Source organism: Coregonus lavaretus, assembly GCF_964263955.1.
Source record: "Coregonus lavaretus genome assembly, chromosome: 16".
Classification (NCBI taxonomy): Eukaryota; Metazoa; Chordata; class Actinopteri; order Salmoniformes; family Salmonidae; genus Coregonus; species Coregonus lavaretus.
The window spans coordinates 33,067,198-33,091,260 of NC_140003.1; the positions used below are offsets into that span (position 1 = coordinate 33,067,198).

Below are 24,063 nucleotides of genomic sequence, written 5' to 3' on the forward strand. Positions count from 1 at the left end.
CCTGTACACAAAGCGAGGTCCATACAGAAATAGTTTGTTGAGATCAGTGTGGAAGAATCTGACTGGCCTGCACAGAGCCCTGACCTCAACCCCATCGAACACCTTTGGGATGAATTGGAACACTGACTGCGAGCCAGGCCTAATAGCTCAACATCAGTGCCCAACCTCACTAATGCTCGTGGCTGAATGGACGCAAGTCCCCGCAGCAATATTCCAACATCTAGTGGAAAGCCTTCCCAGAAGAGTGGAGGCTGTTATAGCAGCAAAGGGGGGACCAACTCCATATTGATGCCCATGATTTTGGAATGAGATGTTCGACGAGCCAGTGTGCACATACACTACATGACCAAAAGTATGTAGCTAGCTTGATCAAACAGTGCTGACAATTTCATTTTGTCTAGCTAGCTAAATTGTACAGCCAGCATTTTGTCTAAATCAAGCCTTATACAATAACGAAACAGTTGGATAAACATATCATTTGTGAAATCACGATGTAATGCAGCAGATGACATGGTGTGAGTTTAGAATTCTCAAACAATATGACAGAAGCAGTTTCAATTTGATTGGCTGTTGCATACAATTTTAATCGCGTTTGAGTTGCTTCATGTAACAGCAAAGTTGCTTTAGATGTCACTTGCAACCTGCAACAAAAATTGTGTGAATGTTGCTTTGTGTAACTCCAGCATGAGGTCTGATAACATTACATTGGAGATTACATCGGATAAGTAATCTGATAACTCTTTGAGGAGTGAAGGGACATTCTTGCCGAAAGTTGTTCTTGCATTCTCTCTTAAAAGAGGGAGAAGAAATATATATATATTTTAAAAAAAATCCCAATTACTGATGTGCACGACTATTGCAGAGAGCATGTGGGCTTTAGCATGTGGGCTTTGAACCGCTAACCAGGGGGACAAACTGCCTTCTGGCAGTTTTTTGTGCACTCCATCGCTTTACAGAAGCCTATGTAATGTCCAATGTGTTATTTTAAGTGTACCAGGCCCCTCTCAGATTAACATATTGTGTACATTTTCAACAAATGACTTCTATGGCTGAAGAGCAAGAGTAGCAACGTTTCTTGAAAGTTGTAATACACAAAGTCAGCCGACAAGAACTGTGTGTGGAGACTTCTGCGCGTTCGGTACAGCAGCATAGCTGAAAAAAACAAAGGTCACCAGATCCTTCAAACACCAGCGATATACAGGTACTGTAGCCTAAATCATATAATCCGAGTACATCAATCCTTCTGTGTCTAACATTGAGATCAAGGAATTTGAAAAGGGGGAAACCAGAGTAAATCTCTCGTGTGCATTATGAAATAGCCTTACCAGGGACTGTTGGAAATAATATACAGGTAACAGCAAAAATAAAGGAAAAACCAACATAAAAAGTGTCTTAAGGTGTTGGGCCACCACGAACCAAAAGAGCTTCAATGGGCCTTGGCAAAGATTCTACAAGTGTGGAACTCTATTGGAGGGATGCGACACCATTCTTCGATGAGAAATTCCATCATTCAGTGTTTTGTAGATGGTGGTGTAAAAGGCGCCGCTCCAGAACCTCCCACAAGTGTTCAATTGGGTTGAGATCTGAGACGGCCATGATGCATGGTTTAAATAGTTTTCATGCGCATCAAATCCTTTGTTGACCACTCGTTCCCTGTGGATGGGGGCTTAGCCATGGTAGCCAAAATAATGGCCAACTGGGCATGCCCAGCATTTCTATACATGACACTAAGCATGAGGGGATGTTATTTACTTAGTAATTGCTCAGGAACCACAACTGTGTGGAAGCACCTGCTTTTAATATACTTTGTATACCTCATTATTCAAGTGTTTCCTTTATTTTGGCAGTTACCTGTATTCTACAGCTTTTTAGGTCTGTTGCTGTTTTATTAGAAACAGGGTACAATTAACTCTTCACCAATTTGTTTTTGTTCATGTTTTGACATCGGCTAATCCATTCACTGAACCACTGGATAAATCAGGAAGACTAGGCCTGTACTTTGAGTTGGCAATACTTCTTATACATCTATGTAGGGCTGTAGGCACTAAAACCCTTGACACAGTAAGATGGGTATAGGATTTCTGTCACACTTTCATTTTTTAAAATATTTTTTTGTCTAACCTTTTACTTATACACGCCGGGGTTAACCCTGAACTCAATGGGGTGTGTGGGCTGAGATTCTGGATTTTAAATGAAGTGTGTGCACGTGTGTGTATGTGCGCGCGTGAGTGGGAGACAATGGAAGTGTGCGCGCAGCTGCTGACAGACTTTTCACACCCGGAGAACATCCATTCTCACATCCAGTCTCTCAGCGTAAGCTTCTAGCCTGGGTGATAACTCATTCATCTCCGACCTAGGACACATCAACGTTCCTCCCATTACAAAGGCGAGGTTCTCCCCCTTCCTAGCTCTGTTGGCGCCTGCCTAAAACAGTTAGGCTTTTTGTTTTCTATGGATAAACTTGTCTCTTCTCCATGTCTCTTTCTCTCTCCTCTATCTCTCTCCCCACTGTGGCCCATCTCCAGAGGGACTGTGGGATAGGGCTGTGGGCTGTGATGTGGGACCTGCCAGTCACTATATACGGCCTGATGAATATTTACTGAGCTACAGCACTTCGATGAAATGCTGAAGCGGTGAATGTGAGCGATGTCTCGTTTTAGGGACACCTACACTGTGGTGAGCAGCGGCAGTAAATGTTCTTCCTTCCTCCTCCCTAACATCTCACTCTGCATGATGGGTCTTCTGAACGTGACGTCCTGTAACCATTATTAAGCGTTCCTCTTTCCAGTCATCAGTACTAATATGAATATTTATAGAAGTTAACGACTCCAGAGCTGCAGAGTTGTGGGGAACTGGCTCCTGAGTGGCCCATCCAATAGCTTGTAGCGTTACTCCAAAGAACACAGTTTCTCGTCACAAATGTGATGTTTTGTCAAACATTAGATGGTTTGGGGGGGGCTCATTTCGTGCTCCTTTTTAGGCTGTCATTAAAGTGGATTGTTCAAAAGAGTTGTAACTTTCTCCTTATCCCTTTTTCCTCTCGTGTTTGAGGGGCTTATACGCATTCCTAACAGACTCAGAAGCGGGCAAATGTGTCTGCTTTCCTGCCTGAAGTCCAATTTGGCACCAGCCTGCTTGTTAAAAGTTTAAATCAGAGTGAAACGCTAGGAATAGGGGAGAAGGGGAGAGCTGGAGGAGTTGAGAGGGAAATGTGACAACATCCTGTTGGGAGGGACCCGAGCTAGCTCCAGTCTCTGGTTTGTCTCAAATGGTACCCTAGCCCCTTTATAGTGTCCTACTTTTGACCAGAGCCCATAGGGCAAACCAGTAGCGCACTATATAGGGAATAGTGGCCCATTTTGGACGCGGAGTCTCTTCTCACCGTGTCTAACGCTCCCAGCAGGTCCAGCCCGACCGCTAAACTTCAGCACTGAGAGAAATAAATAAATAAATAAATAAATACTGTTTATTAAATCAGGGCGACATGCAACAATTCCTCCCCAAACATCCACTCCTCTCTGAGGGACTAGAGGATTTAGACTACGCCAAGGACGGAGCCCATGTAAGACACACCCCTAGAAACACACTGTACGCTACAGAACGTATGCGCCAAACAGAGAGGTGTTTCCTACTGGCACAGTACTCACTACTGTGCACTCCTGCACTAATGCATATGGATTGATAGGAAATATCAAACACACTCACACAAATACGCAAAAAAATCAACACTGGAGAATAGAGATGGGGTGTGCTAGCTTATTGGAGGTGTCCGCTCATTTCAGAGTGCCGGCTATTGACTGCAGAGTTTCTCAGCATGATACAGGCTGGCAGCTGCTCAAACCAGCCTCACCACCAGGCTGAGCCTCATCTCTCAGTCTCACTCTTTCTTTCTCCCTCGAGCGGAGATCAGTGTCTCTGGCCCCTCCAGTCGTCATTATAAAGTCATCACCACCACATCATCCCTCCCCACTCAGGATTCATCCACTACCGCAGTTACTAAAGCATCCATCCCAGTGACCCCACAGCACAGCCCAGCAAAGCCTAGCCCAGCAGGCCTGGGAATCTGTAAGACTAACATCGCCACTGCTGTATCATTTCCCACAAGAGCAGCTACATGCTCCCTCGCTCACTCTCCAACACGGTCATCCAACAAGGAAATTACTGTTCATTAGGAGGATATTAGCCACCCGGGGAACACAGTTTGACAATCAGCAGAAGAGTATATGTGTAATTGGAGATGTTATCAGAGCTCCGACATGGGGGCTAATGGGAAAGGGAATATTGTAATGAGCTTATGAATATTGAGGAGGAGAGATGAGGATATAACCCTGGGGGAGGGGCTTCGTCTCGTCAAACCCACGTCCCCTGAGAAGTGATTGGAGGAATCCATCTCTGTCATAATAGAGCTCCCCAGCTTGTTGTCCTAAAAAACGGAAGTTACCTCTGGTTCGTTCAGACATTCCTATGGGGGAAAGAATGGGGTTTTGGGATAAATGCTGAAAATAAGGTCTGAGGTTAACACAGCCTTAGGAGATCATATATGTTTTGTTCTATGAGATAATATCCGTCAGTGACCTTTATGAATTATGTGATTGTTTTGATTACATAATTGCTTCAGAATTTACAAAAAGTGGAATTAGCTGATGAAGATTATCTCATAAAACAAAACGTATAAGATCTCCTAAGCCTGTATTTACCACAGACATTTTTCAGCATTTATTCAAAAACCCTACAAAAAACAATTTATTTCCACATAGGCTTTGGCCAACGAGCCATGGTGGAGTTAATGCTTAGATAAACATTGCTTTCTATAGCTGCTCATGTTTAGAGCCACTGGAGGAATCGTTTAGAACGCCAAAGTCGTATTAATTCCTATGTTGCTCTTTGATCCCTCCCTCAACCATCCTGGTGTTTGACCTAACTGGAGTGCATTATTTTCTCAGGTTGCTTCTTATGAACCCTCCCTGTGTATTTTCCAGAATTGTTCCATTCATTACCACTTGTGAATTCTACTCTGATCTTGTCGCCAGTCTGAACACAAACCGACACACACACACCTCCCTCTCCTCCAGCCTCATTTAGCTGCATATTCCCTCCACATCTTCCCCTTCATGTTTCTCTCAATCTCCCTCAACTGCTTTAACTCAGCACATCCCTCCTCTCGCCCCCTTTCCCCCCCTGTTCTCTCCTCCCCTCCCCTCTGGACAGTGATGGTATGTGTATTCTCTCAGTGAGGCTCAGCTCTCTGGGTTCTGAATTATCCTATTTGGTTCTTCATCCCATTATCAGACATCCACTGCTAGGTTTCTCCCCATCTCCGCTCTCCTCCCCTCCTCCGCCCGACGTGCGTGAATCAGACCTCACCCACAGGCGCGTTGCCATGGCGCTGTTTCACAGCCCTTCCCAGAATGCTCCAGTGTGCTATTCTGCCCTGGGAAACGATCATATGAAGACATGACCTACATGCTGAAAAACAACCAACAGACTAACTAACGGGCTGCAAACAGAGAGGGAGGGCGGGAGGGAGGGAGGAAGGCTGTCGACCACGGGATGGAATCCAAATGTATGATCCAATTATCTAATAAATCTGTAATAACAAATAATCTTGTTACCTACTCAATTCATTCATCCTCCCCTGCAGGAATGGTGTGAGTGGAAAGAAAAGTGCTAACAGCAAGGCTAGCAGGTCTGTAGTGTATTACAGAGAAACAAAGCCATGAAGGCTAGCAGGTCAGTAGAGTGGCAATTGATTAGCAGGCCTGGGGATCAAAGCCTGTTTAATCTGCATCTTGGGGTCTGAGGGAAGACACAGATAATCCATTATATTGACCAGATACTCCACTGGCCGCTCTATCAATGAAAATACATTTCTTCAAAAATGGAAGGCAGTCGGGAGGCGGCAAGATCAGGTGGGACCATTCTAGCCAATGAGAGGGCAGAAACAGGTGTAATAACAGGCACAATTCCAATATAAAGTGTTTTTTCTCAAAGTTGCCGGGATGTCACGTGTCCTATTTAGATCAGTACACTCGTAACAACCTAAGCATTCCGAAACTTCTATTCAATGAAATAAAGCCACAGATAGCAAATAAGCCATTATATTTTTTGTTAACCAAATTCAACACACGCTCATTGACCTCCATACAGAAATTCCTCGCTTGGTGAGCGGAAAAAAACGAGAATAAAACGCAACCTGCTGGAGAAGACAGATTTTGGGCCCAGTTATCCCTCACGCTTCTCCTCTTCCTCTCTGGGGACGAACAGGCGTCCAAACAAACCTGAACTCAGCTGCCCCTTTAATCGCTATGGCAACTGCTCTCTGAGCTGAGCAGGGAGCCAGAGGGTGGGGCTGGAGGGAGAGATGCTCTCTGGAAAACATCCTGGATTCTACTGTGTGAGGGTAATACAAAGTGAGCCCTGCTATGCTGTCTGGGGTTGTAGGAAGGACAGGTAGGTGTCCATATCATGTCTCAGTTCTCATCCTATCCCACAAATCAGCAGGCCTTTAGACAAAGCATACCAAGAGTACCATTCTTTGTGATGTCACTATGCATCAGCCTATTTGTAAAGGGAAGTGAACGAGGAGAAGGGAGCGAGCGAGCGAGCAACTTTTTGGAATGAGATGCAGCCCTGGTTGCATAATATCCTCAGCAGTGGGATCTCCTGGGCTTGGTTAGAGTACCCTCAACATCCAGGCAATGCAAGCAGATGTGCTTTTACAAAGACAGACACTGCATAAGGACTGCATAGATGAGTTAGCAGATCCTAAGTGCACTGAAAACACTCCCAATCCAACTGGAGTCAAAAGTCCCATTAAAATGTCACTTGATAAAAAAAATAACATATCCTTATACGGCCACATCAATGTCGTTAATGTTGATAAACCTGAGGTGGTTGTTGACAGTGTGTATTATGTCTGCCTGGCCTGTGGTGTGGCTTTCAGTCCAGTTAACAGTGCTGATCAATGTAACCCGACCCGGTGCCCCCCAGAGAGCAGTTTCCTGTAAACACCAGAGTCCGTCAGTGTGTTTAAAGATCAGAGCCTTGTCAGTCTGCTCTCTACCCATCCACAGTAAACAGGACGTCTCTGCTTTCACTGCTCTTCTCTCTGTGACCGATGGCTGACCACGATTACAGGTCAAACGCTTTCCAACTGAATCCATGCTCAGTAGATGGGACTGACTGAGAGACTATGATGCAGTTATGTGAGTGAGCGGGCCAGACAGTGAGGGATATGATTCTATGTAATGACCACAGAGAGATGACACTGCTCCTACGAGCAGGCAGTCAGTTAGCCACCCACGGATAGGCTAAACCACTAGAACCACAACAAGGTAAGTACTATGCTCACAGAGACTATATACGGGACTGTATAGGACCGGTTTCCCAGACACAGATTAATCCTATTATTGGACTAAAAAGCATGCTCAACTGAGAATTTCTGTTGAAATAGCTTTTTAGTCTAGGAATAGCCTTGTGTTCGGGAAACCTGCCCATACTGTCCTGCTGAAGGCATCCTGGTTGTGTGTAATAGGACTGTAGATAGAAGACTGCAGTTCTGCTGCTGGACTGCATCCCATGTTAGCATACAGTGCATTCAAAAAGTATTCAGACCCCTTTACTTTTTCCACATTTTGTTACATTACAGCCTTATTCTAAAATGGATTCAATTGTTTTCCCCCAACAATCTACACACAATACCTCATAATGACAAAGCAAAAAACAGTTTTTAGAAATTGTAGCAAATTTATAAATAATAGAAACCAAGGAAATATTACATTTACATAAAGATTCAGAACCTTTACTCAGTACTTTGTTGAAGCACCTTTGGCAGTTATTACAGCCTTGAGTCCTCTTGGGTATGACGCTAAAAGCTTGGCAAACATATATTTGGGAAGTTTCTCCCATTCTTCTCTGCAGATCCTCTAAAGCACTGTCAGGTTGGATGGGGAGCGTCGCTCAACAGCCCTTTTCTGGTCTCTCCAGAGCTGTTCAATCGGGTTCAAGTCCGGGCTTTATTTGGCCACACAATGACATTCAGAGACTTGTTCTGAAGCCACTCCTGCGTTGTCTTGGCTGTGTGCTTAGGGTCGTTGTCCTGTTAGAAGGTGAACCATCGCCCCAGATCCTGAACGCTCTGGAGCAGGTTTTCATCAAGGATCTCTCTGTACTTTGCTCCGTTCATCTTTCCCTTGATCCTGACTAGTCTCCCAGTCCCTGCCGCTGAAAAACATCCCCGCGGCATGATGCTGCCACCACCATGCTTCACCGTAGGGATGGTGCCAGGTTTCCTCTAGACATGACGCTTGGCATTCAGGCCAAAGAGTTCAATCTTGGCTTCATCAGACCAGAGAATCTTGTTTCTCATGGTCGGAGTCCTTTAGGTGCCTTTTGGCAAATTCCATGCGGGATGTGATGTGCCTTTTACTGAGGAGTGGCTTCCGTCTGGCCACTCTACCATAAAGGCCTGATTGGTGGAGTGCTGCAGAGATGGTTGTCCTTCTGGAAGGATCTCCCATCTCCACAGAGGAACTCTGGAGCTCTGTCTCATGGTGAAATCCCTGAGCAGTTTCCCTCCTCTCTGGCAACTGAGTTAAGAAGGACGCCTGTATCTTTATAGTGACTGAGTGTATTGATACACCATCCAAAGAGTAATTAATAACTTCACCATGCTCAAAGAGATATTCAATGTTTTTTTTTGTATTTTCTTCTACCAATAGGTGCCCTTCTTTGTGAGACATTGGAAAACCTCCCTGGTGGTTGGAATTCACTGCTCGACTGAGGGACCTTACAGATAATTGTATGTGTGGGGTACAGAGATGAGGTAGTCATAAAATAATCATGTTAAACACTATTATTGCATACAAAGTGAGTCCATTTAACTTATGTGACTTGTTAAGCAAATATTTACTCCTGAACTTATTTAGACTTGCCCTAACAAAGTGGTTGAATACTTACAGTGGGGGAAAAAAGTATTTAGTCAGCCACCAATTGTTCAAGTTCTCCCACTTAAAAAGATGAGAGGCCTGTAATTTTCATCATAGGTACACGTCAACTATGACAGACAAAATGAGGAGAAAAAATCCAGAAAATCACATTGTAGGATTTTTAATGAATTTATTTGCAAATTATGGTGGAAAATAAGTATTTGGTCAATAACAAAAGTTTCTCAATACTTTGTTATATACCCTTTGTTGGCAATAACACAGGTCAAACGTTTTCTGTAAGGCCCATTCCTCCATGCAGATCTCCTCTAGAGCAGTGATGTTTTGGGGCTGTCGCTGGGCAACAGACTTTCAACTCCCTCCAAAGATTTTCTATGGGGTTGAGATCTGGAGACTGGCTAGGCCACTCCAGGACCTTGAAATGCTTCTTACGAAGCCACTCCTTCGTTGCCCGGGCGGTGTGTTTGGGATCATTGTCATGCTGAAAGACCCAGCCACGTTTCATCTTCAATGCCCTTGCTGATGGAAGGAGGTTTTCACTCAAAATCTCACGATACATGGCCCCATTCATTCTTTCCTTTACACGGATCAGTCGTCCTGATCCCTTTGCAGAAAAACAGCCCCAAAGCATGATGTTTCCACCCCCATGCTTCACAGTAGGTATGGTGTTCTTTGGATGCAACTCAGCATTCTTTGTCCTCCAAACACGACGAGTTGAGTTTTTACCAAAAAGTTCTATTTTGGTTTCATCTGACCATATGACATTCTCCCAATCCTCTTCTGGATCATCCAAATGCACTCTAGCAAACTTCAGACGGGCCTGGACATGTACTGGCTTAAGCAGGGAGACACGTCTGGCACTGCAGGATTTGAGTCCCTGGCGGCATAGTGTGTTACTGATGGTAGGCTTTGTTACTTTGGTCCCAGCTCTCTGCAGGTCATTCACTAGGTCCCCCTGTGTGGTTCTGGGATTTTTGCTCACCGTTCTTGTGATCATTTTGACCCCACGGTGTGAGATCTTGCGTGGAGCCCCAGATCGAGGGAGATTATCAGTGTTGTATGTCTTCCATTTCCTAATAATTGCTCCCACAGTTGATTTCTTCAAACCAAGCTGCTTACCTATTGCAGATTCAGTCTTCCCAGCCTGGTGCAGGTCTACAATTTTGTTTCTGGTGTCCTTTGACAGCTCTTTGGTCTTGGCCATAGTGGAGTTTGGAGTGTGACTGTTTGAGGTTGTGGACAGGTGTATTTTATACTGATAACAAGTTCAAACAGGTGCCATTAATACAGGTAACGAGTGGAGGACAGAGGAGCATCTTAAAATAAGAAGTTATAGGTCTGTGAGAGCCAGAAATCTTGCTTGTTTGTAGGTGACCAAATACTTATTTTCCACCATAATTTGCAAATAAATTCATAAAAAATCCTACAATGTGATTTTCTGGAGAAAAAAAATCTCAATATGTCTGTCATAGTTGACGTGTACCTATGATGAAAATTACAGGCCTCTCTCATCTATTTAAGTGGGAGAACTTGCACAATTGGTGGCTGACTAAATACTTTTTTCCCCCCACTGTATTGACTAAAGACATTTCAGCTTTTCATTTTTTATTAATTTGTAAAAATTTAGCTAAACATAATTCAACTTTGACATTATGGGGATCAATGTAATCCATTTTAAATTCAGGCTGTAACAACAAAATGCAAAAAAAGTCAACGGGTGTGAATATCTTTTGTAGTGGCGGCAAGGATTTAGCAATTACGACCCGCTGCTGCTAAATGAATGTAGGGAAAACACTGGAATATACACTACCAGTCAAAAGTTTGGACACACCTACTCATTCAAGGGTTTCTATTTATTTTTTACATTGTAGAATAATAGTGAAGACATCAAAACTATGAAATAATACATATGGAATCATGTAGTAACCAAAAAAGTGTTAAACAAAATCAAACCATTTTATATGAGATTCTTCAAATAGCCACCCTTTGCCTTGATGACATCTTTGCACACTCTTGGCATTCTCTCCACCAGCTTCATGAGGTAGTAACCTGGGATGCATTTAAATTAACAGGTGTGCCTTCTTAAAAGTTAATTTGTGGAATTTCTTTCCTTCTTAATGCATTTGAGCCAATCAGTTGGGTTGTGAAAGGTAGGGGTGACAAGACAGGTATACAGAATAAAGCCTTATTTGGTTAAAAACCGAGTCCATATTATGGCAAGAACAGCTCAAATAAGCAAAGAGAAATGACAGTCCATCATTACTTTAAGACAAGGTCAGTCAATACGGAAAATTAAGAACTTTGAAAGTTTTTTAAAGTGCAGTCGCAAAAACCATCAAGTGCTATGATGAAACTGGCTCTCATGAGGACCGCCACAGGAATGTAAGACCCAGAGTTACCTCTGCTGCAGAGGATAAGTTCATTAGAGTTACCAGCCTCAGAAATTGCAGCCCAAATAAATGCTTCAGAGTTCAAGTCACAGACACATCTCAACATCAACTGTTCAGAGGGGACCTGTGTGATTCAGGCCTTCATGGCCTTCATGGACAAATGTATTGCCTGGCCCCTTTTTTTTTTTTAGGGTATTCTTTCTCAAAACTGCATTGTTGGTTAAGAGCTTGTAAGTAAGCATTTCACTGTAAGGTCTACACCTGTTGTATTCGTCGCATGTGACAAATACAATTTGATTTGATTTGCTGCAAAGAAACCACTAAAGGACACCAATAAGAAGAAGAGACCTGCTTGGGCCAAGAAACACGAGCAATGGACATTAGACTGGTGGAAATTTGTCCTTTGGTCTGGAGTCCAAATTTGAGATTTTGGGTTCCAACCGCCGTGTCTTTGTGAGACGCGGTGTGGGTGAATGGATGATCTCTGCATGTGTAGTTCCCACCGTAAAGCATGGAGGTGGTGGTGTTATGGTGTGGGGGTGCTTTGCTGGTGACACTGTCTGTGATTTATTTAGAATTCAAGGCACACTTAACCAGCATGGCTACCACAGCATTCGGCAGCGATACGCCATCGCATCTGGTTTGCGCTTAGTGGGACTATCATTTATTTTTCATCAGGACAATGACCCAACACACACCTCCAGGCTGTGTAAGGGCTATTTTACAATGAAGGAGAGTGATGGAGTGCTGCATCAGATGACCTGGCCTCCACAATCCCCCGACTTCAACCCAATTGAGTTTGGGATGAGTCGGACGGCAGAGTGAAGGAAAAGTATCGAACAAGTGCTCAGCATATGTGGGAACTCCTTCAAGACTGTTGGAAAAGCATTCCAGGTGAAGCTGGTTGAGAGAATGCCAAGAGTGCGCAAAACTGTCATAAAGGCAAAGGTTGGCTATTTGAAGAATCTCAAATATAAAATATAATTTGATTTGATTAACACTTTTTTGGTTACTACATGATTCCATATTTGTTATTTCATAGTTCTGATGTCTTCACCATTATTCTACAATGTAGAAAATAGTACAAATAAAGAAAAACCCTTGAATGAGTAGGTGTGTCCAAACTTTTGACTGGTATTGTATGCGATGCTGCTAGGAGGGGAGGGCAGAAGGGATATCACACAGCCTGAAAGACTATTCTAACACGCTCCCTCTGATAGATAACCACACACACAGCAGGATTAATAAAGCCTAGTAGTCCTGTCTGCAAATCTCTCAAACACAGAGGGAAAAAACGAGAGAGGAGCAAGATACAAATGCGGAGAGCAAGAAAGAGAGAGCAATAATGAAAGTGGTTAGTGATGGTATTCAGCACAGCAGTGTGGTGGTGCTATGGCTCCTCTCCTGTCTTCTCTGGCCAACATGAGACGAGACCATTATCCAACGCTGATATCTATCCAGCCACCATCAAATCAAATGAAATTGGATTTGTCACATTTCGTAAACAGGTGAAATGCTACGGGCCCTTAACGACAATGCAGAGAGAAAAAAAATAGAAATAATATAAAATAATAACACGCGGAATAAATACACAATGAGTAACAATAACTTGTCTTTATACACAGGGTACCAGTACAGAGTTGATGTGCAGGGGTACGAGGTAATTGAGGAAGATTTACATATAGGTAGGGATAGACAATAGATAATAAACATTAGCAGCAGCAGCATATGTGATGAGTCAAAAGAGTTAGCTGTCTATCTGCATTGACACTTTTTGCACTAACGGTCATTAACAGTCAAAATCATGTTTTTCATGAAATTGGATGATATTTGAAGGAAACCACATCAAAGAATGATGACTACAGTATATAAAAAAAAGACTGTTGCTCTAAGCTGACATATGGACTTGTTTTAAGATGGTCATTCCATGGATCAAGTAGCTACTTGATTTAGAATTGTAGGACCCCTTTAGGTATATATATATATATATATATATATATATATATATATATATATATATATATATATATATATATATATATATATATATATATATATATATATATATATATATATATATATATATATACATACATATATATACACACACACACACACACACACACACACATATACACACATATACATATATATATACATATATATATACACACACACACACAGTTTAAGTCGGAAGTTTACATACACCTTAGCCAAATACATTTAAACTCAGTTTTTCACAATTCCTGACATTTAATCCTAGCAGAAATCCCCTGTTTTAGGTCAGTTAGGATCACCACTTTATTTTAAGAATGTGAAATGTCAGAATAATAGTAGAGACAATGATTTATTTCAGCTTTTATTTTTTTCATCACATTCCTGTGGGTCAGAAGTTTACATACACTCAATTAGTATTTGGTAGCATTGCCTTTAAATTGTTTAACTTGGGTCAAACGTTTTGGGTAGCCTTCCACAAGCTTCCCACAAGAAGTTGGGTGAATTTTAGCCCATTCCTCCTGACAGAGCTGGTGTAATTGAGTCAGGTTTGTAGCGTCCTTGTTCGCACACGCTTTTTCAGTTCTGCACACATTTTCTATAGGATTGAGGTCAGGGCTTTGTGATGGCCACTCCAATACCTTGACTTTGTTGTCCTTAAGCCATTTTGCCACAACTTTGGAAGTATGCTTGGGGTCATTGTCCATTTGGAAGACCCATTCGCGACCAAGCTTTAACTTCCTGACTGATGTCTTGAGATGTTGCTTCAATATATCCACATAATTTTCCTTCCTCATGATGCCATCTATTTTGTGAAGTGCACCAGTCCCTCCTGCAGCAAAGCACCCCCACAGCATGATGCTGCCACCCCCGTGCTTCACGGTTGGGATGGTGTTCTTCGGCTTGCAAGCCCCCCCTTTTTCCTCCAAACATAACGATGGTCATTATGGCCAAACAGTTCTATTTTTGTTTCATCAGACCAGAGGACATTTCTCCAAAAAGTACAATCTTTGTCCCCATGTGCAGTTGCAAACCGTAGTCTGTCTTTATGGCGTTTTGGAGCAGTGGCTTCTTCCTTGCTGAGCGACCTTTCAGATTGTGTCGATATAGGACTTGTTTTACTGTGGATATAGATACTTTTGTACCCGTTTCCTCCAGCATCTTCACAAGGTCCTTTGCTGTTGTTCTGGGATTGATTTGCACTTTTCGCACCAAAGTATGTTAATCTCTAGGAGACAGAACGCGTCTCCTTCCTGAGCGGTATGATGGCTGCGTGGTCCCATGGTGTTTATACTTGCGTACTATTGTTTGTACAGATGAACGTGGTACCTTCAGGCATATGGAAATTGCTCCCAAGGATGAACCAGACTTCTGGAGGTCTATAATTTTTTTCCTGAGGTCTTGGCTGATTTCTTTTGATTTAAACATGATGTCAAGCAAAGAGGCACTGAGTTTGTAGGCCTTGAAATACATCCACAGGTACACCTCCAATTGACTCAAATGATGTCAATTAGCTTATCAGAAGCTTCTAAAGCCATGACATCATTTTCTGGAATTTTCCAAGCTGTTTAAAGGCACAGTCAACTTAGTGTATGTAAACACCTGACCCACTGGAATTGTGATACAGTGAATTATAGGTGAAATAATCTGTCTGTAAACAATTGTTGGAAAAATTACTTGTGTCATGCACAAAGTAGATGTCCTAACCGACTTGCCAAAACTATAGAAATTAGTGGAGTGGTTGAAAAATGAGTTTTAATGACTCCAACCTAAGTGTATGTAAACTTCCGACTTCAACTGTATATGTTTCCCCTGTCATCTGTGTCTGGTGTTAGCTAGTTACTGGCTAGCTAGGTCTTCAGCCAGCATGGAACAAAAGGCGGGGGGGGGCGGGGTCTTTCAAATCTGACGCAGTTGTCAAGTCAACACATCCGTCAGTGCTGCATTGAAAAGCATCACAAGAGATAAAAATGAATTAATATCATTGATGCAATTTCAATGTTGTTTGAGTTGCTTTGTGTATCACCAAATTTGCTTGAGATGATTTTACTGCAACACTGCATACAAGTTGCTTGACATAGGCGTTTCAAAGAGCTGTCAGTCAAGGCGAGCTCATGAATATAAACTCCCCGCCCACTCATCCTGTCTTTTCAAACTTCCTGGTAGTTAGCCATGAGAGAAAAAGTACTTTTCAGATGAACTATTTAGCAGTCTCATGGCTTGGGGGTAGAAGATGTTCAGGGTCATGTTGGTTCCAGACTTGGTGCATCGGTACCACTTGTCGTGCAGCAGAAGAGCAAAGTCTATGACTAGGGTGGCTGGAGTCTATGACAATTTGTAGGGCCTTCCTCTGACACCGCCTGGTATAGAGTTCCTGGACAGCAGAGAGCTCGGCTCCAGTGATGTACTGGGCCATACGCACTACCATCTTTAGCACCTTGCGGTCTGATGCCAAGCAGTTGCCATACCAAGTGGTGACGTTGCCAGTCAAGATGCTCTCAATGGTGCAGCTGTAGAAATTTGAGGATCTGAAGGACCATGCAGAATCTTTACAGCCTCCTGAGGGGGAAGAGGCATTGTCGTGCTTTCTTCACAACTGTGTTGGTGTTGAGGGAGAGGTTGTTGTCCTGGCAACACACTGCCAGGTCACTGACCTCCTTCCCTATAGGCTGTCTCATCGTCGTCGGTGATCAGGCCAACCACCGTTGTGACGTCAAACTTAATGATCCCGTTGAAGTCGTGAGCGGCCATGCAGTCGTGGGTGAACAGGAGGGGATTAAACACACCCCTGAGAAACCCCTGTGTTAAGGGTCAGCTTAGCGGATGTGTTGTTGCCTACCCTCAACACCTGGGGGCGGTCCATCAGGAGCCAGTTGCAGAGTGAAGTGTTCAGTCCAGGGTTCTGAGCTTAGTAATGAGCGTGGAGGGCACTACGGTGTTGAACACTGAGCTACAGTCAATGAACAGCATTCTCACATAGGTGTTCCTCTTGTTCAGGTGGGAGAGGGCAGTGTGGAGTGCAAGAGGTAGCATCATCTGTGGATCTGTTGGGGCAGTATGCGAATTGGAGTGGTTCCAGGGAGTCAGAGGATGGTGTTGATGTGAGCCATGACCAATCTTTCAAAGCATTTCATGGCTACAGATGTGAGTGCTATGGGTCGATAGTCATTTAAACAGGTTACCTTGGCGTTCTTAGGCACAGGGACTACGGTGGTCTGCTTGAAACATGTAGGTATTACAGGGTCAGCGAGAGGTTGAAAATGTCAGTGATGACACTTGCCAGCTGGTCAGCGCATGCTTTGAGTATTCATCCTGGTCATCCATGATTTAGAGGGGTTGGGTTAAATGCGGAAGACACATTTCAGTTGAATGCATTCAGTTGTCCAACTGACTAGGTATCCCCCTTTCCTTTCCCATCTGGCCCTGCAGCCTTGTGAATGTTACCCTGTTTAAAGGTCTTACTCACATCAGCTATGGAGAGCGAGATCACACAGTCGTCCGGAACATCTGGTTCTCTCATGCATGGTTCAGTATTGCTTGCCTCGAAGCGAGCATAGAAGGAATTTCGCAGGAATTTAGGAATTCATAGAGAACCAGGAGAGACAGACAGACCACAGTACTGCAGCTCATCCACCATTTAACAGCATCTCAACCACCACAAGAGCTTATAGACAACTTGCTTCACTGAACATTTACATTTTCCACACAGAACACGCATGAGTGCGCTCACACATACATACACAGTACATACGCAAACAAATGAGCCGCAGTCCAAGTTGTCTGATCTGCTTTACCTCAGAAAGCAGCTGCAGAGCCGAACAGTAACAACAGCAACAACCCAGGCAGAAACTAATGGACTGAGAAACTGGGTTTGGTGAGATCCACTGTTCATGGATGATACATCCAAGCACCAGAGTATAAGGAGAGGAAATGTGAATTTGTGTGTGTTTACAGTGCCTTCGGAATAGTCAGACCCCTTGACTTTTTCAGCACTTTGTTACGTTACAGCCTTATTCTAAAATTGATTAAATAAAAACAAATCCTCAGCAATTGACACACAATACCCAATAATAACAAAGCGAAAACAGGTTTTTGCCAATTTATTACAAATATTTACATAAGTATTCAGACCCTTTGCTATAAGACTTGAAATTGAACTCAGGTGCATCCATTTTCCATTGATCATCCTTGAGATTACATTTTACATTTTAGTCATTTAGCAGACGCTCTTATCCAGAGCGACTTACAGGAGCAATTAGGGTTAAGTGCCTTGCTCAAGGGCACATTTACGTCATTTTTTGGGGGGGGGGGGGGGGGGGTAGAAGGATTACTTTATCCTAGCCCAGGTATTCCTTAAAGAGAAGGACTCTCAGACCATGAGAAACAAGATTCTCAGGTCTGATGAAACCAAGATTGAATTCTTTGGCCTGAATGCCAAGCGTCACGTCTGGAGGAAACCTGGCACCATCCCTACGGTGAAGCATGGTGGTGGCAGCATCATGCCGTGGGGATGTTTTTCAGTGGCAGGGACTGGGAGACTAGTTAGGATCGAGGCAAAGCTGAACGGAGCAAAGTACAGAGAGGTACTTGATAAAAACCTGCTCCAGAGCGCTCAGGACCTCAGACTGGGGCTAAGGTTCACCTTCCAACAGGACAACGGCCCTAAGCACACAGCCAAGGCAACGCACGAGTGGCTTCGGGACAAGACTGAATGTCCTCGAGTAGCCCAGCCAGAGCCCTGACTTGAACCCGATCGAACATCTCTGGAAAGACCTGAAAATAGCTGTGCAGCAACGGTCACCATCCAACCTGACAGAGCTTGAGAGGATCTGCAGAGAAGAATAGGAGAAACTCCCCAAATACAGGTGTGCCAAGCTTGTGGCGTCATACCCAAGAAGACTCGATGCTGTAATCGCTGCCAAAGGTGCTTCAACAAAGTACTGAGTAAAGGGTCTGAATACTTATGTAATGTGATATTATCCTTTTTTTAAATTAGCAAACATTTCTATAACCTGTTTTTGCTTTGACATTATGGGGTATTGTGTGTAGATTGAGCAGGGAGAAACAATTTAATCAATTTTAGAATATGGCTGTAACGTAACAAAATGTGGAAAAAGTCAAGGGGTCAGAATACTTTCCGAAGGCACTATGTAAATAGCGACATGGCACTTACCGAAGATATTGGTGGAATGTCCTTTCTTGGCGAGAGGTTTCAGTTCGTTGTGTCCCCATCCGTACTGTCTGTAGCTGTCCCACGCATGCTTCATCATCTACAACACACACACACAAGCAGCCTTGTTTAGTCTCAGGCAGACAAAACATCTGGTACACAAAAACATTAACCAATTTGAACTATGGAATGGAGTTTATACCACCAGTTAAAGTGACCATTCCAACAGGCTTATCACAGTCAAATAAATGACTCATGATAGAACAAAGATTTGCACACTCTTTTTATTTTCTTCACCATCATTGCAGCCTCGCCAGGAGAGAGGAGGGCACAATACCTAGCCCTTTGTTCTGGGCAATGATGCTACTTAGAGACATCCATGTGCCCCCTCAGCCAGTGCCCCCACATCCACTCAAGCCCCAGCCCCAGGTGTGGCTATAACCCTGTCTGTTCTTCTGTCACTCCGTTGCTAGGTCACTGCCCAGCAGGTCCCTCACCACAAGGCCGGGTGGACAGGACACGGCACTGTGTGAGTGCATGTGTGCTTATGCGTGCCATTTAACTCCTTCTCTTCAGACATTGTTAAAATGTAGCCATGGGGCTCCTGCTCTCTCTCTAAGCTTTTACATCATGTTTTCCTTGACTGTCTGGAGGCACTGACTAGACGTTTGTGGATAAAAACACTGTTTTATTCTTAACATGACCTTTAAAAAGAGGCCATAAGAGCTGGACTGAGAATAAAGAGAGAATAGGGCGAGCAGGATAAGAGAGACATGGAGACAGTGTCGCTGACGAAAAGAGAGGAGAGGAGATGCACATCCAAGGGAAACTGTGAGGACGACACTGCTGACTGGCAGAGAGAGTCAAGCTTTCACAAAGCTCTACAGCATTCTCACTACTTTCTATTGTCTTATTAATCATCACCCTAGTCTGGTGGGATTAGCTATCCCAGAGGAGAACATTTCCTCACCCGGTCCGTCTCCGTCTGCCGGTCATGGCAGCCGTCTGAAAACGAGGACAGGTTTTTCTCCTGTATGAGCCAGAGCCACCTCTCCTCTTCTCCCAGCAGCACTAGGGCCAGGGAGGGAGCCAAGCCAATAAAACAGAGGGCCAGGAGTTTTGTGTTCTTGGCTTGGTGGCGTTCCATGACGCACGCAGTCTCCACACGCATGAGATTATAAATGACATTTACACACCAAGACAAAGCCACTTAACCATTGGCTCACGACGACCAGGTAGACCTCCATTTGGCCGGTTTATCAAACGATGATTGGCCCATCTGTTCAGGAATATTCAAATTCTACACTGATTAGACATTTCACTTAGTGTCCCGCTAACATGACACTCACAGTCATTAATTAACTGTCTTCACTTCTGTAGTACGGAGTCTGATTCTAAAATCCAATAGAAAATGAAAAACTCTCCCTTCATGTGTGATTTTATGGTAGGTTCCAACAGACTACAGGTTAGGTTACCTCTCTGAGCACATATTGAATGTCAGGTTCACTGCAGACATACACAGATACACACGTTACCATGCTGCTGCAGCTGCCTGTAGCCTGAGCCCAGGCCAGAGCTGTGTACCAACGGCACCCTATTCACTATATAGCGGACCCTGTGGGCCCTGGTCAAAAGTAGTGCACTGTAAAATGAAAAGGGTGCCATTTGGGACACAGACCAGGAGAGTAATGTGTTAACTTATGTGGCATGGCAAGTATTTATATTTGATAGGGTTTTGGTTGGCTCTGTTTCTGTCTGGTTTCAGCTCTCAGACGTCCACATTCTTCACCAGCTTAGCTATGCCTCCGCTTCTTAACGGAGACCATGGGAATACTGAGGGATTCACCAATCACAACATGAGCAAGAGGAATAATGCTTATCAGCAAAAAGAGGGAGATTCTGCACACAAATAATACAGTGCTAGCTATGCTCACAGCTGTGTTAAGTATGACAAGGTTTAAACTATAACTGTAGGTATCATCAGAATTAAACAATATATTGACTTATTGTAATTGCTGATTCTTCTCTTCTGCTAACCAGTGTTGTCACGATACCAGAATTTTGACACCGATACCTGGTTTAGTATCACGATACTTTACGGCAAAAAAAGGCATATTAGCCAAAGACACAGAAAGGCATTGATCCAGACAGATCTTTTGAGTTCCTTTGACATTTTTGAATGTATGCATTAAATGAATCAATTAGACAATCAATTTGATAGTTTTTTACCAAATCTAACTACACTGAACCAAAATATAAACGTAACATGTAAAGTGCTGGTCCCATGTTTCATGAACTGAAATAAAAGATCCCAGACATTTTCCATACGCACAAAAACATTATTTATCTCAAATGTTGTGCACCAATTTGTTTATATCCCTGTTAGTGAGCATTTTATCCTTTGTCAAGATAATCCATCCACCTGACAGGTGTGGCATATCAAGAAGCTGATTAAACAGCATGATCATTACACAGGTGCACCTTGTGCTGGGGACAATAAAAGGCCACTTTAAAAAGGTGCAGTTTCGTCACACAACACAATGCCACAGATGTCAAGTTGAGGAGTATTTATGTCTGTAATAAAGCCCTTTTGTGGGGAAAAACTCATTCTGATTGGCTGGGCCTGACAGCCTGGCTCCCAAGTGGGTGGGCCTATGCCCTACCAATCACACCCATGGCTGCGCCCCTGCCTAGTCATGTCAAATATATAGGTTAGGGCCTAATGAATTTATTTCAATTGACTGATATCCTTATATGAACTGTAACTCAGCAAAATCTTTGAAATTGTTGCGTTTATATTTTTGTTCAGTATACATACGGTAATCATTTATTTGAATGCAGGTGAACGCATATTCAATAGTAGTGTGTGCATGCACTGCGTTATTAGCTTATTTCATGATGCTACAGATTAACAACAATATGCTTACCTTCCATTTGGGACTTATTTTATTGTAAAGGTCAACAACATTTGCATAGAAGAAGCAATCTCTTCTTTTATAAAAGTGTGCGCTGTCTCATTCACAAAGTCCGTTCGAGGCTCGAGCAAATATGACCTTGACTGGGAGAGACGTGAGGCAGGGGATATTTAATTATTTTTATTTTACCTTTATTTAACTAGGCAAGTCAGTTAAGAACAAATTCTTATTTACAATGACGGCCTACACCGGCCAAACCCGGACGACGCTGGGCCAATTGTGAGCCACCCTATGGGACTCCCAATCACGGGCGGTTGTGATACAGCCTGGAATCGAACCAGGGGGTCTGTAGTGACGCATCAAGCACTGAGATGCAGTGCCTTAGACCGCTGCGCCACTCGGGAGTGACTAAATAAAGTTTTTGGTGACAATCAGCTTTGTACTCAGCAATATTTTGCGTTATGGTTTGCACAAACAAGGTGCTAGGGTAGTGAACTGATGTTGGCTTCTGCCGTAAGCTAGCAAGGAAGGTTAGCCTACAAAGCTGAAAGCCACCGGTATCTTCTTGCATTGTAGTGTTCTAGCCTGTACTGGATATTGTTTTGGGAACAGTAATTAGCAACATTTCTACATGCCGTGTTGCATTATTCAAGTGTGTTAACGTCTGTGCAGCATAAGTGGTGATGCAGCCTGGACTCCCAGTGAGTTCAGTGGTTCCTCATGGCAGGCTGATCCTCTCTCAAAGTACACGACGTGAGACACTTGACATTTATTCCGTAAGTAACAACATTTCTAGTGATCTGGGGCATGCGGAGGTGGGGAGGGTGCTCGTTCCAGAGCCGTGGTCCAAGACAGCAGAATGCTTGGTCACCCATTGTTTTTAGGCATGTCTTTGGGACTGCAAGGAGTCTGACTGGCTGTAGTGGTGCGGGTCGAGAGCTTCAAGTTCCTCGGTGTCCATGTCACTAAGGAATTAACATGGTCCACACACACCAACACAGATGTGAAGGAGGCACAACAATGCCTTTTCCACCCTTAGGAGGCTGAAAAGATTTGGCATGGGCCCTCAGATCCTCAAAAAGTTATACAGCTGTATCATTGAGAGCATCTTGACTGGCTGCATCACCACTTGGTATGGCAACTGCTTGGCATCCGACCGCAAGGCAGTACAGAGGGTAGTGCGTACGGCCCAGTACATCACTGGGGTCAAGCTTCCTGCCATCCAGGACCTAAATACACTAGGCGGTGGGCTCCGCGCATGCCCACACTGGACTCCACACACATGCACACGGACTCTAGAGGTTGACACGAGAACAGGACTCCCGTGGGTCTTGCGGGATTCTGGCAGGAATGGGAGTCAAGTTCTAGAGTCAAGTTCGGGACAGGACGGGACAGGATCAACAGTCTACCGGAACAGGCAGTACAGAAATAGTTATAAACTGAGTTTTTGGGTGGAAATACAGTGGGGGAAAAAAGTATTTAGTCAGCCACCAATTGTGCAAGTTCTCCCACTTAAAAAGATGAGAGAGGCCTGTAATCTGAGAGAGAAGTATGGAACCACTAAGACTCTTCCTAGAGCTGGCAAAACGGCCAAACTGAGCAATCGGGGGAGAAGGGCCTTGGTCAGGGAGGTGACCAAGAACCTGATGGTCCCTCTGACAGAGCGCCAGAGTTCCTCTGTGGAGATGGGAGATCCTTCCAGAAGGACAACCATCTCTGCAGCACTCCACCAATCAGGCCTTTATGGTAGAGTGGCCAGACGGAAGCCACTCCTCAGTAAAAGGCACATGACAGCCTGCTTGGAGTTTGCCAAAAGGCACCTAAAGGACTCTGACAATGAGAAACAAGATTATCTGGTCTGATGAAACCAAGATTGAACTCTTTGGCTTGAATGCAAAGTGTCACGCCTGTAGGAAACCTGGCACCATCCCTACGGTGGAGCATGGTGGTGGCAGCATCATGCCGTGGGGATGTTTTTCAGCGGCAGGGACTGGGAGTCTAGTTAGGATCGAGGCAAAGCTGAACGGAGCAAAGTACAGAGAGGTACTTGATGAAAACCTGCTCCAGAGTGCTCAGGACCTCAGACTGGGGCTAAGGTTCACCTTCCAACAGGACAACGAACCTAAGCACACAGCCAAGACAACGCAGGAGTGGCTTCGGGACACTTGAATGGCCCAGCCAGAGCCCGGACTTGAACCCAATCTAACATCTCGAGAGAACTGAAAATAGCTGTGCAGCAATGCTCCCCATCCAACCTGACAGAGCTTGAGAGGATCTGCAGAGAAGAATAGGAGAAACTCCCCAAATACAGGTGTGCCAAGCTTGTAGTGTCATATCCAAGAAGACTCAAGGCTGTAATCGCTGCCAAAGGTGCTTCAACAAAGTACTGAGTAAAGGGTCTGAATACTTATGTAAATGTGATTTCCATATTTTATTTAAAACATTTGCATACATTTCTAAAAACCTGTTTTTGCTTTGTCATTATGGGGTATTGTGTGTAGATTGATGCAGGGGGAAAACTAGTTAATCCGTTTTAGAATAAGGCTGTAACGTAACAAAATGTGGAAAAAGTGAAGGGGTCTGAATACTTTCTGAATGCACTGTACATTTAGGTAATTTAGAATACAGTGTTATCCATAGCGACTTAG

The 24,063-nt window shown here is 43.9% G+C and overlaps 1 protein-coding gene across 1 annotated transcript in view; it reads right to left on the reverse strand.

Annotated features, from left to right (window-relative positions):
* The window catches only part of LOC311143625 (mannosyl-oligosaccharide 1,2-alpha-mannosidase IB-like), a 108,646-nt gene that overhangs the window by 58,891 nt on the left and 25,692 nt on the right, over positions 1–24,063 (reverse strand). Inside the window, exon 4 of the mRNA XM_084179488.1 lies at positions 18,504–18,600. Within this exon, the coding sequence (XP_084035614.1) occupies positions 18,504–18,600 (97 nt within the window). The remainder of the gene's footprint in view (positions 1–18,503; positions 18,601–24,063) is intronic.